Genomic DNA, 11,904 nt, shown 5'->3' on the forward strand with positions numbered 1-11,904 from the left:
ACTCAGGCCTTCAGAAACCCCATCAGGACTGCCATGAAGCTGGCTGGGCTTCTTCGCAGTGACATGATTGAAAGAGGGGATGAAGTTTTCTGAGCCATTTTATGCCAACATAATGTATTGGGCAAGTCTAGTCTGCAGCTGTTAAAGAAAAAAGGAATTCAGACATCTCACTGCAGAGTTAAACATTAAATTGTTGCCACGAATAGGCCCAAGACATAAATGTTCACTTCCTTGGAGATCTGGTAGAGGTCAGTATCAACATTTCAGTCAAAAAATTATATACATGATACATTATAACACTTATCTTCTTGTGCTTAATTGAAAGAATACATAAAAATTCCTAACCTGGTCCAGGAGCTGAAGGGGTAGACACACTACCGCACACATCTGGTTGTGCAATGCCTTTCCCATGCCCGCCAGTTCTTCTCTTTGTTAATTGCCCGTGTTTAAGAGGAAAAGAATTAGATCATAAGAAAGATCACTCGCACCCACCTCCAGCTTCACACGGCTTGGGCAACACAGAACAAGTCTGCACTGGTTAGCCCTGTCTCCCCCATTTTTATTTGCTGTGATTTTTTTGTTTTTCTTAGTTTAGAAAATGTAATATAGAAAGTACGTATTCTCACTTTCCCTGGTGATCGGAAGCTCTAGACTCAACAGTTTTTAATCTTTGAGGGGTTACAGCCAAGTAGTGGACAGACGTATATCTAGGGCTGTTTTCTTTCTTTCTTTTTTTTCCTCTTCAGCCCGTTCAAACTACTGCTCTATCTTGACCCGGCTGTGTCTTCTGCCTGCTCAGCCCCACGCTCACCAGCCTTCTCCCCACCTCCTCCCCGCCTTTTCTTCCTCCCTCCCCTTTCCCCTAGCCCCTCCTTCCAGTTGAGTCAGTGGCTTGAAACTTTTAAAAGCTCGGTGCTCCAAGTTAGAAAAAGGCTTTTACGAGGTATCAGCACTTTTCTTTCATTGGGAGAAGGCGTGAGGAAAGTACCAAACAGCAGCAGACTTTTAAACTTTAAATAGACAGGTCGGAGAGCCTGAGCCCTCCTTTTCCTTGACTTCAGCCTCCTAGGAGCCTCACTTTGGCGCGCCGGCTTCGCTTTCGTTAAGCGAAAGAGTAAGTTTTGAAAAACCCCACTTTACCTATTAACGTCTTTTTCTGTAAGGAAAGCTCTTCTATTGTGGTTTATAAATGCGTTGTCACTTTTGACTTCTGATACTGTAAGTAGAAGGATGGACTTCAAAGTGCCTTCCGTTTCCACGTGCTGATTTATAGTTTGGTTGTTTAAAAAGTTTTCCAAACAATGCAACAGGTAAAAGACTCAGACTTTTCCAACTAGAGTAAAGAACCAAGTTACTAAAGTTGGCTCTTTGTTGCGGAGCCTAGTTTAACTTTTTTGTAGTCACTAATAGGGGTAGGTATTGCGCGGGGGTGGGGAGACTGGGGGGACCTGAATTGGACATTTCAGTCAAGTTTGCTTAGCGTGCTTCCTATAGTATTGTGTACACCGTGGGCTTTTTTCATGTGGAAATACCGCTGTCTTTAGCCTTGAAAAAGCAGATCCCCCCCCCCCTTTGGACAGAGTGCTTTGTTGAGAAGCTGCGGCTACTTGACTTCCACGTGGTTCCTTAGACTTTTCAGGATTAAGCCAGAAGATGTGTGCTGCTGTTAGGGCTTTTAGAACAACAGTGGTTACTTTGTGCAAGCCAGCGCGGTGCTTCGGGATGAACCCCTTAGCACGCACAGCCAACTTTTTACTCCACCACGCTGGCAACTCCCGGCAGGAGAAATCTTGAATGGGTGCTGGTGGCTTACGGAGTGTTAGAGAAGAAACGGGCGTTTTAGAGTGTGTGTGCCAGAATGTTTCTCCAAAATCAACTGCTAAAACACGAGCTCCTAGAAGGAATAGGGAAAAGACTTTTTTTTTTTTTTGGAGGCAACTCTTTAGAGGGAGCTTACACCAGCCCCCCCCCTCCCCCCGCCCATGGCCTCCGTCTGCTTGCGGAGACCTGTAGCGATTTCGGAGCTGTCGGGACTGTTTTGAGTTGCCTCTACCGGGTGCTAAGCGCTAGGAAAAGATGATGTTAACGTGCAGTTTAAAGGGGGTCCGTCTTAAAGCTGTTTTTTTTTTTTAAATTGGTAAAGCACTTTGCCCTAAATTCATTTTGTACCGCCTAAAATCCAGACCGAAATTACTCAGGGTGAGTCTGTATTGAAGTTTTTTTTTTTTTTTCTTCTTTGTACCAGATGAGTCTGAGAGTCGAATCCAAGTGAAGTCTTTGGGAAGGCGGGTAGCGCGGGGCCCCTCCTGCCATCTTAGCATCCTGAGCTCAGCTCGCGCTCCCCGCAGCCTCCGGGCTTCGCGGTCCAGACCTCTGCCCGCGAAGGGGGGAGGGGAGACCGGGCTTGGCGCCCGTCGGTCAAAGAGCGAGTGTTCAACTTCATTAAAGTTGTCAGTCTAACGTCTGCCCCTCGGCGCTGCCTTTTCTCACCCTATTCTCCCTAAACTCTGTCGGGGGCAGTCCCTGGAAAGGCCTCTGAACACCTAGGGAGTCTCGGTTCCCGGGAAATGCACTTGTAACACTTGTGGAAACTCTTGAAATTCCCTAAGAACGAGGCGGGGCGGAAGAAGGAGGGGCAAAGAAGACCCTTCGAGAAACCGGGCTACAACTACTGACGTGTGCTGAGGCAAATCCGTTCAGGATTGGGAAATTCAAACCTTGAATTCCGGGCAGAGATCTCCGGTTCGTGCCCTCGGGTACACCTAACGCTCGCCCAGCACGTCTGGCAGAGCCTTGGGCAGGCGCTCTCCGACCCGCGCGCAGAGGCGAGCTTCCCTCCTCCCCTTGCTGGGTTTAGGGTGGGGAGAACTACCTACCGGGCAGTATTTGGAGGTGGGTTTAAAGTAATTTCCTTTGTTCCTCCAACCAAAATAGTAGTGACTGAAAAGTGATGAATCTTACGAGTCTGAGCAACCTTGAATGGCCAGTAGTGTCCCGCGAGGAAGCCTAATGTTCATTTTTTTTGAGGATTGTTGGAAATAAAAGCTGAAGAATAAAATGCTAACGAGGACCTAGACTACCTCTGGGGGCAGATTTGTTAATTCTGCTTAGTAGGCCAAGTTGATTGAAACTGAGCTCAATTACAGACTGTAGCATTCTGTCCCGGTGAGATGCTGAATTTTGAGTTACTGGAATGTGTCTCCCCAGTGTGTGAAGGCCACCTTCCTTTGCCAGCGTCTCCGGGTGGTAGCGCTTTGATCTGAACGCATACCATATTTCTCTAATGCCCCCTTTGAAGCTCTTCAACCTCACTGCTGTTCCATCATCTCATCCTTATGCCATTGGGATTCTTATCCTTCCCTGACCCTTCCATGGGAAGTTTGGTTCTAAAGTCAGCAGCAAGCAAAAGGAAGGCTGCATTTCCTCCCGGATAGGGAGCAGCGTTTGGTCCCTTAGCCGTTTCCAATTCGGAGAGAATTGCAGGGGAAAAAGGGGTAGCAGACACTGTGCCTTGCTTTATTACAGTATGCAGAGGCATAGCTCCTGTGAACTGTAGAAACTTTATATGCCCCGAGGGAAGGGAATGATAGGAAAGTCATCTACTGATTAATACCTGCGACTCCACCTTTCCTGTTGTTGTGACTTCCCTTTGAGATTCTGTTTGACTCTTGATGTGTTGGGGCATATCCTGCTAAGCTGAAGGGGGGGTGGTGGTGGTGATGAAAATGTAGTCATCTTGTGTGTATCATTAACGTCCATATTCAGTGTAGATCCTTCCAAGCTCAAACTTCCTAGTTACTTCTAGGTAGGAAGGTGCGAGCGTGTTCTGAATCTTTGGGGTAAATGGTTAAACTCCACTTTTCCATGACTGTGACATGAGATGTTTACAGTTCTTTTGAAATCCTACATTTTATCATGGTGGTAACTAAAAGCGTGGGATACATGGGTTAGCTCATGGAATGCTTATTGAGGTAAACAGACTGTTCTTAGTGTACTTGGACGTCCCAAACCTGTGTTTACATAGTCACAGAGTAACAACATTGTTTAGTAAGCTATCTTTGGAGGTGGATGTGAGTGGAAGCAGATGAAATGACAAATGACAGCTTTTTAAAGTTACTTGGAAGGCAGTTGAATATGCCCTTTTAGTCAGCAGCTTCTAACTCCCTCCCCCATCCCTAAAATTGACTGAGCAACCTTTGGCAGGAGATCTAGGTAGCAGGTAGTGAATGCAGAAAGACATTGTCTCTTGGTGCAGCATCTTCTTTTGGGTGGGGTCCCTTAACCACCCAAAAGTTTCTCATTCTGTGCAGTCCGATCTGTTTTGACTGTGTCCAAATGAGGACGTGTGAACAGGACAGAAAAGCCATCTTGCATCTCACAGCAAAACCTGTGAGACTAGGAATCCCTGACAAATGGATTGAGGTCATCCGAAACCTGAGTGTCAGAATTTGTGACAACGACATTTTACATAGACTAGGTTTAATCGAGGAGAGCCAAGCGTCTTAGCCCTGTATAGGGCTGCAAAGGTTGAGTTTTGCCTGGTCTGAGGATGTTTTCTGTGGTGTGCTGGATCCAGATCACCTCTTTGCCTGTGTGGACTCAGGTTGTGTAGAGGTTATTACATTAACTGGTTAGCATCAGCTCTGCTCCCCTAGTGAACATTTATCATTCTTGAAGTAAACATTTCAAGCAGAGGGCTGCTGTGATTTTTGTCCTTGGTTACCTTGAAATTGTGCGTTCCTATCTGTTAGAACACTCAGAATTGGAGGAACACAGGGCCATATCTTGGAGGTTTTTTTTTTTTGTTTTTTTTTTTACCACCCTTGAGGTCTCACTGCTCCAAATTGGGTGTGGGGGTGCACACCTTTAATCCAGCACTTGGGTGGCAGAGGCAGGTGGGCCTCTGGCTTCAGGGCCAGCCAGATGGTGTACAGAGTGAGTTCCAGGACAGCCAGGGCTACACAAGAAAGTCTGTCTAAGTAAGTAGCTCAAATGATCGAAGCATAATGTTTCAACCAACAGCAATCCTTAAGCAAAACTGTCATTTGAAATTTTAGACACTACTTGGGGGGGGGCACACAAAGCAGTAACATTTGCTTCAAGTGTTTGGGTGTTTTTCCTGAATGTGCACCACGTGTGTGCCTGATGCCCACTGGTCCACAGAGGGGATTAGATGGTCCAGAACTGTGAATCATTTCTCCAGCCCTTCTGGCTTTTTGAAAGAAGATCTTTACTTATTTTGTTGGTTGTTTTGAGGCAGCCTCATTTTCATAGGCCTGACTCTGATGTTCAGTTTGTCAATCTATCTGTCTCAACTTCCTAAATGCGGAAATAACAGGAGTCAGCCACCACACCAGACAAGAGTCGCCAGAGTTCCCACTCTACAGGATTCCGACAGTGAGCAAATGTGATGTTGCGTGGCATAAGGGGAAAGCTAGTTTTTAAAAATAAAGATAAAACTACCCCAGGAGAAGCAGGGAATTCCGGGACCTAGGACTGGACTCTTCAATCCTTCCTGCTAAGGGTAATTCACTGAGGAGAACTGAAGTCAAGAACGCCTGAAATGAAGATGAGATGCAAATATTTTGGCAAGAGGCAGGGAAAGAGAGGTGAGTGAGTCAGGCTAAATGCTAGGATGTGAGAGGAAGCAGTCAGGTCTGATTTCATCTCGAAGATAACGTTTATCTTCGAATTAAATTCAGGTATGTTAATTATGTGTCAACTTAAAGTTGCCCAAAACAAACAACCAAAAAAAAAAAAACCCATCTGACTGCTTAGAAGTGAAGAGAGAAAGTCACAGTTGAGCATCTGGTCTAGGGGCCAGGTTTCCTTAAAAGCTACAGAAAGGTGGTAGGGAGAGTTTGTACTTAAGTTTTAGGGCCATTCAATTTTTGGGGGGCTTAGCATATTATATTGGACATGGTGACGCACATCTTTAATTTCAGGGCTTGGGAAGCAGAGGCAGGTGGATCTCTGAGTTTAAGGACAATGTGCCACACAAAACCCCACAACGTAGCTGGGGTAATCTCAGGTTTAGAGAGTATCCACCCAGCCTGTCTCCCCAGACACTAGTTCAAGGCTAAGGCAAGGGGGGTGGGAGTAGTGGGAGGCAGGAACGAAACACAAAGCATTAACCTCCTCCCTTAAATTGCCCATTAAGTGACTTTAGAAAGAGTTTCTGTGTAGACATTGCCTCGCGTGTTTTTAGATAGTATAATTTTATTTAAAATGTTAAAGGGCCTTCATCGAAATTCACTTTCACTCGTTCTGAGATGATTGCTAGCTAGGCGTAGTGGCCTTTGCTTTCAACACCAGCATTTCAGAGACAGAGGCAGGCAGATCTCTGAACTTTGAAGCCAGCTTAGTATACATAGTAAGATCTCCCCCAAAAGAAGATTGCTCGCAGCTGGGCGTGTTGTTGGCACACACCTGAAATCTCAGCACTTGATGAAGCAGAAGGACCAGGAGTTCAAGGTCATCCTCGGGTACCAAGGAAATCCAGTGCTAAGCTGAGTGGGACCCTTTCTCAATGCTCTTAAAGGTCACTATAAACAGGTTTTTTTTTTTCTTACTTGACATTATAGTTGTCTATTGAGAAATCTGTACGGTGAACAGTCGTTACAGCAGTTATACTCCTGTGGTACTCTGTAATACTCCCTTCATCCCGACGGCATGGGATTTGACTGCAGCTTCTACGGGGCGGTTTGTTAAGACAAGGACAGTCAGCTAGTTTTATTTAAAGCGTAAACTATTTTTTAAGACAACTCATTTAGCTTAAACAGTTCCATTCCTGTGATCTCGGGCAATAGCAGAGAGTGGGGACAGAACCAGAGGAGCCAAGGGTAACCCCAGTTCACAGGTGGCAGAGCACTGCTGTCCTGAATGTTCTGTACCTTGGACTAAATATTTAGACGCTCTGGCCTTCTCCCCTTCCCAGATGTTCTGCCACTCAGAAATATTTTTGGGCAGGAAAACACACAAATTTCTGAGGAACCACGCTCGCCTGCTGGCCTACAAAGCTTCACTGTAGAACCACTGGGACATTTAAATAGTAATTTAAAATAACCCAAAAGCTGTGCTTTCCTGGGCCCTGCTTACCAGAGGTTCAGATTCATTCCACTCTTTGATCTTTTTTTTCAAGACAGGGTTTCTCTTTAACAGTCCTAACTGTTCTGGAGCTAGCTCTTGTAGACAAGGCTGGCTTCAAATTCACAGAGATCCACCTGCCTCTGCCTCCCAAGTGCTAGACTTAAAGGTGTGCACCACCACCGCCTGGCTCACTCTTGGCTCCCCTGCCTGTGCGTTGACAAACGGTTTCTGTGACTGAAGTTCTGGGGCAGCTGTAAAGAAACCACGTGGGTCCCCAGGAAGGTCACACTGCACAGTCGGGGCTTTGTTTGAGTTTCTGGCCTAGGTGACTGTGACCAGGAAAGGAAACTTGATCTAGCATGGGATACAGAAAATACTAGAAGAGTGGCTGGCCTGGTCTCTGTCAAGAGTCTACTATTAAGAACTGGAGGTTGAGTTAAATTGAGTTCTCATTCATTCGTTCTCATTCTGACTTCTAACCTCAGCAGAGCTGTAGGTAGGAAGACCAAGGCCATCTTTGTTTTTTGGTTTCCCTGTATCTTTGAAGCCTCTCCTAGAACTAGCTTTTGTAGACCTGCTAGCCTCAGACTCAGAGATCCACGTGCCTCTACCTCCCGAGTGCTGGGATTAAAGGCCTGTGCCAACACCGCCTGGCTGGCCATCTATCATATATGATAACCTGAGCTACATGAGACCCTGACTCAAAGGGGGAAAGAAGAAAAGATCCTATATCTGAGACTGGATAGAAAAGCTAGCTTGGGCTACAGAGAAAGTAATCTAGAGGCTAGTCAAGAGGACATAACAAGACCCTATCCTGAAAAACCAAAATAATCTTTTTTTTTTTTAAATCTGGAAGATCTTTAAGATCTGGACAAGTGAAAATATTAAGCGTGGGTGAGAAAAAAGAACACCACAGCCAGCGGATAGGACAGTTGGTTGGTGGCAGTGAGCAACTAAAAGCAGAGAGGTTACTAAGTCTGGAGTCACAGGGTGAGCCACCACATTAAGCGTTATTTGATGGTGTCTGTGATAGGGGTAATAACAGGTGTCTACACGCTACAGGAGCTAGAGCGCCCAAATTGGATAATTCATATCTTATTCAGATGAAAGCCTGTAACTCATTAATGCAAATGACTACTGTGTGGGTGCTCAAAGAAAAGACAGCTTTGCAATTAAATTGCTGGTGCAATAAAAAAAAAAAAAAGTACTTACCCCGAGAACTGACGGGTGGCCTAGTTCACATGCCCTGGCACTGGGAACACTTTTGAAGAATCTCAGAATCCTACAGAAGTTAAGTTTCTTTTTCCAGAATATAAAGAATTTAATAATGAACTTCCACCAGCATCCCTTAGTTGTATTTCACTTGGAAGAACGAGGAAGTCCTGACTAAATTAAAGGCCCAATCTGCCTCTGACCTGACGGTACTGCTTGCCTTGACCCCTTGCTGCGTGATCCTGATGAGACACGTGCAACCATCTGATGACTTCGTTTTTGCCACCCCACCCCCGACAACTGGAGATCTGAGCAAAAGCAGATGACCCTGGCAGAATATTATAATTCTTTACAAACAGAAGTGGGGCCAATTTACACATCATCGCATAGAACTGTCTGGATATGGCTCCAAAAACTCTGTTGTTTGTTTGACCCTTGTGGACTACCCTTCAGTTCTAGTCTAGTATTTTCTGCTAAATTAGAGGCTTTTTATGTGCTCAAACCATTATACTGTCCATCACGATTAAATTATTCCCTTCACTTCAAGCCTTTCCATGGCTTTTTAAAAAAAAAAAAGTCTCAGCCCTGCCAGCTCTTGGTCTTCTTTGATTACACTGCGTACACTGACTTCCCTTTCTGAATTGTCATTTTACAGTCTGAAATGACCTTCCAAAAAGTGGAAGGAAAGATCCTTTTGTTTATGGCTGTTTAGAAAATATTATTTGCTTGGACCTGCCCGCCCAGATCTTACTCTTCTAGTTCAGGCAGGAGTCTGGTCATCATCAAAGGTGCCCAGGGAGCCGGGGAAGGTTCACAACCCCACCCCTGCCTCAGGAGTTTTCGGCAGTTCATCAGTGAATCTTGGACTGCCTCTGTACCTGCTGTTTGTTGCTTTGTCCTTTGTTTCCTCCTTGTTAAACCAAACCGTGGGCCTTCCGAGCCTGTGTGTGATCGTTGGGATGTCTTGGTCTAAGGACTCTTCTGAGTAGGCAGGAAGCTGTTTCCTTTATCCCAACATTTGAAGGGTTTTTTTGTTTTTGTTTTTTCTTGAGAAAATACTCTTTTCTTTGTGTTTGTTTGCTTTTGAATTTTGAGACAAACTGTGTAGACCAGGCTGACTTTGAACTCAGATCTGTCTGACTGAGTGCTGGCGTGGAAGGCTGCTGGACAGAAAAATCTCATGATGTGGTCCTTTTCATTTATCAAGCTACTAACTGGCATTGAGAGTGAACTCAATGGAAATGTGAACATTCGTCTGGAAACTCTTACTTAGGCTAAGTGTCGGGATAGCCTCAAACTCAGAGCAGTCAGTTCTCCTGCCTCGTGCTAGAAAACAGACCAAGTAATGAGGTAGAGGGGCAGAAAGAGCACAACTTCAAAAACAACTTGGGTTAACACAGGAGGCCCTTAAAAGAAAAGAAGAGAAAAGAGAGATGCACAATGTCCTTCATACAGAATGCACACAAATTACATGCTTGATACTTCATAGAGGAACATCTCAGCGTAAATTAGGACGTAGATAATATCCTAGCATCTTGGGAACCAGGGTTGGTTGTACCACCCTGGAGATCCTCTCCTAAGTCCTTGCTTAGATCCTCATACTTTAATGATACACATCAGCGTTTTGCTTAGGCATGCATTCAGACCCTGAGCTCCCAGTCAAGCACTGTCTTTGTTTATCAGACAAATAAAATAAGCAGAGGCAGCCAGGCTGTGGTGACTCATGCCTTTATTCCCAGCACTTGGGAAGCAGAAAGAGGCGGGTGGATCTCTGAGTTCGAGGCCAGCCTGGTCTACCAAGCTATTTCCAGGACAGGCAGGGCTGTTTACACAGAGAGGCCCTGCCCTGTCTTGGAAGAAGAAGAAAATAGGCAGTTAGCAGAGAGCCTCTCAGGTCACATGGCCGTGACATGCTAGGAATATATACATCATCGTCCTATGGGTTGGGGTGTTCTTCCTGCACTAGCTAGGTGCCGTTACTTCTCACTTAATTTCATCTTTGGAAAATGAAGCCAGGTTTGCCCTTGAATTTTGGTTTGGTTTGTATTGAATTTGCCTGATTTTGATAGCCACCCACCTATTTGCGGCTTATGATCACTGAGTTGCTTTCTTTCTCCTTTTTCCTAGGAGTTGCCCAGCCATGGGTGACTGGAGTGCCTTGGGGAAGCTTCTGGACAAGGTCCAAGCCTACTCCACAGCTGGAGGGAAGGTGTGGCTGTCAGTGCTCTTCATTTTCAGGATCCTGCTGCTGGGGACAGCGGTTGAGTCAGCGTGGGGTGACGAGCAATCAGCCTTTCGCTGTAACACCCAACAACCTGGTTGCGAGAATGTCTGCTATGACAAGTCCTTCCCCATCTCGCACGTGCGCTTTTGGGTCCTTCAGATCATATTCGTCTCGGTGCCCACGCTCCTGTATTTGGCTCATGTGTTCTACGTAATGAGAAAGGAAGAGAAACTGAACAAGAGAGAGGAGGAGCTCAAAGTGGCCCAGACAGATGGTGCCAACGTGGACATGCATCTGAAGCAGATTGAAATCAAGAAGTTTAAGTACGGGATCGAAGAGCACGGCAAGGTGAAGATGAGGGGCGGCCTGCTGAGAACCTACATCATCAGCATCCTCTTCAAGTCTGTCTTCGAGGTGGCCTTCCTGCTGATCCAGTGGTACATCTATGGGTTCAGCCTGAGTGCCGTCTACACCTGCAAGAGGGATCCCTGCCCCCATCAGGTGGACTGCTTCCTCTCCCGTCCCACCGAGAAAACCATCTTCATCATCTTCATGCTGGTTGTGTCCTTGGTGTCTCTCGCTTTGAATATCATCGAACTCTTCTATGTCTTCTTCAAGGGCGTTAAGGATCGCGTGAAGGGGAGGAGCGATCCTTACCATGCCACCACTGGCCCACTGAGCCCCACAAAAGACTGTGGCTCTCCAAAATATGCTTACTTCAATGGCTGCTCCTCACCCACTGCTCCGCTCTCGCCTATGTCTCCTCCTGGGTACAAGCTGGTTACCGGTGACAGAAACAATTCCTCGTGCCGCAATTACAACAAGCAAGCGAGTGAGCAAAACTGGGCTAATTTCAGTGCCGAGCAAAACCGAATGGGGCAGGCCGGAAGCACCATCTCCAACTCCCACGCCCAGCCTTTTGATTTCCCCGATGACAACCAGAATGCCAAAAAGATTGCAGCTGGGCATGAACTCCAGCCCTTAGCCATTGTGGACCAGCGACCTTCCAGCAGAGCCAGCAGCCGCGCCAGCAGCAGACCTCGGCCTGACGACCTGGAGATCTAGACAAGAGGCTTGTGCATCAAGATGCCGCTCGATCGTGGAAGAGAAAAAGGGGTGCTTACAGAAAGTATACCTGGGGGTGTTCATTTTGTTCCCTTGGAGGTGGTACTCAACAACCTCAGTGATGAGGTGTAAGACATTATAATACCTAGGTTCCTTGGGGGTGTTTGGGATAGCTAGGTGGAGCAGGTGGGGATACGGGAGGTACATATTGGTAATTTAATGTAGTTGATTCAAAGAACTTAAATTCTAGTAAGAATTGCATTGGGTGAACATAGGTAGGTAAGGGCTTTCTCTATCTCCCCCCCCCCCCAACC

General features: G+C 46.2%; 1 protein-coding gene across 1 annotated transcript; it reads left to right on the plus strand.

Moving 5' to 3' along the window:
- The first annotated feature begins 872 nt into the window (after nt 1-872).
- On the plus strand, nt 873-11,632 carry Gja1 (gap junction protein alpha 1). Its single transcript, XM_005363635.3, has 2 exons — nt 873-1,114; nt 10,429-11,632. Exon 2 carries the CDS (start codon nt 10,442-10,444, stop codon nt 11,588-11,590), a length of 1,149 nt encoding a protein of 382 aa, XP_005363692.1. The 5' UTR covers nt 873-1,114; nt 10,429-10,441; the 3' UTR covers nt 11,591-11,632.
- The last annotated feature ends 272 nt before the right edge of the window (nt 11,633-11,904 follow it).

The sequence above is a fragment of the Microtus ochrogaster genome, linkage group LG9, assembly GCF_000317375.1.
Source record: "Microtus ochrogaster isolate Prairie Vole_2 linkage group LG9, MicOch1.0, whole genome shotgun sequence".
Lineage (NCBI taxonomy): Eukaryota > Metazoa > Chordata > Mammalia > Rodentia > Cricetidae > Microtus > Microtus ochrogaster.

Excerpts from the sequence above, each read along its gene's own strand:
- Gja1 (XM_005363635.3), top strand. The coding sequence starts at position 10,442 with ATGGGTGACTGGAGTGCCTTGGGGAAGCTTCTGGACAAGGTCCAAGCC.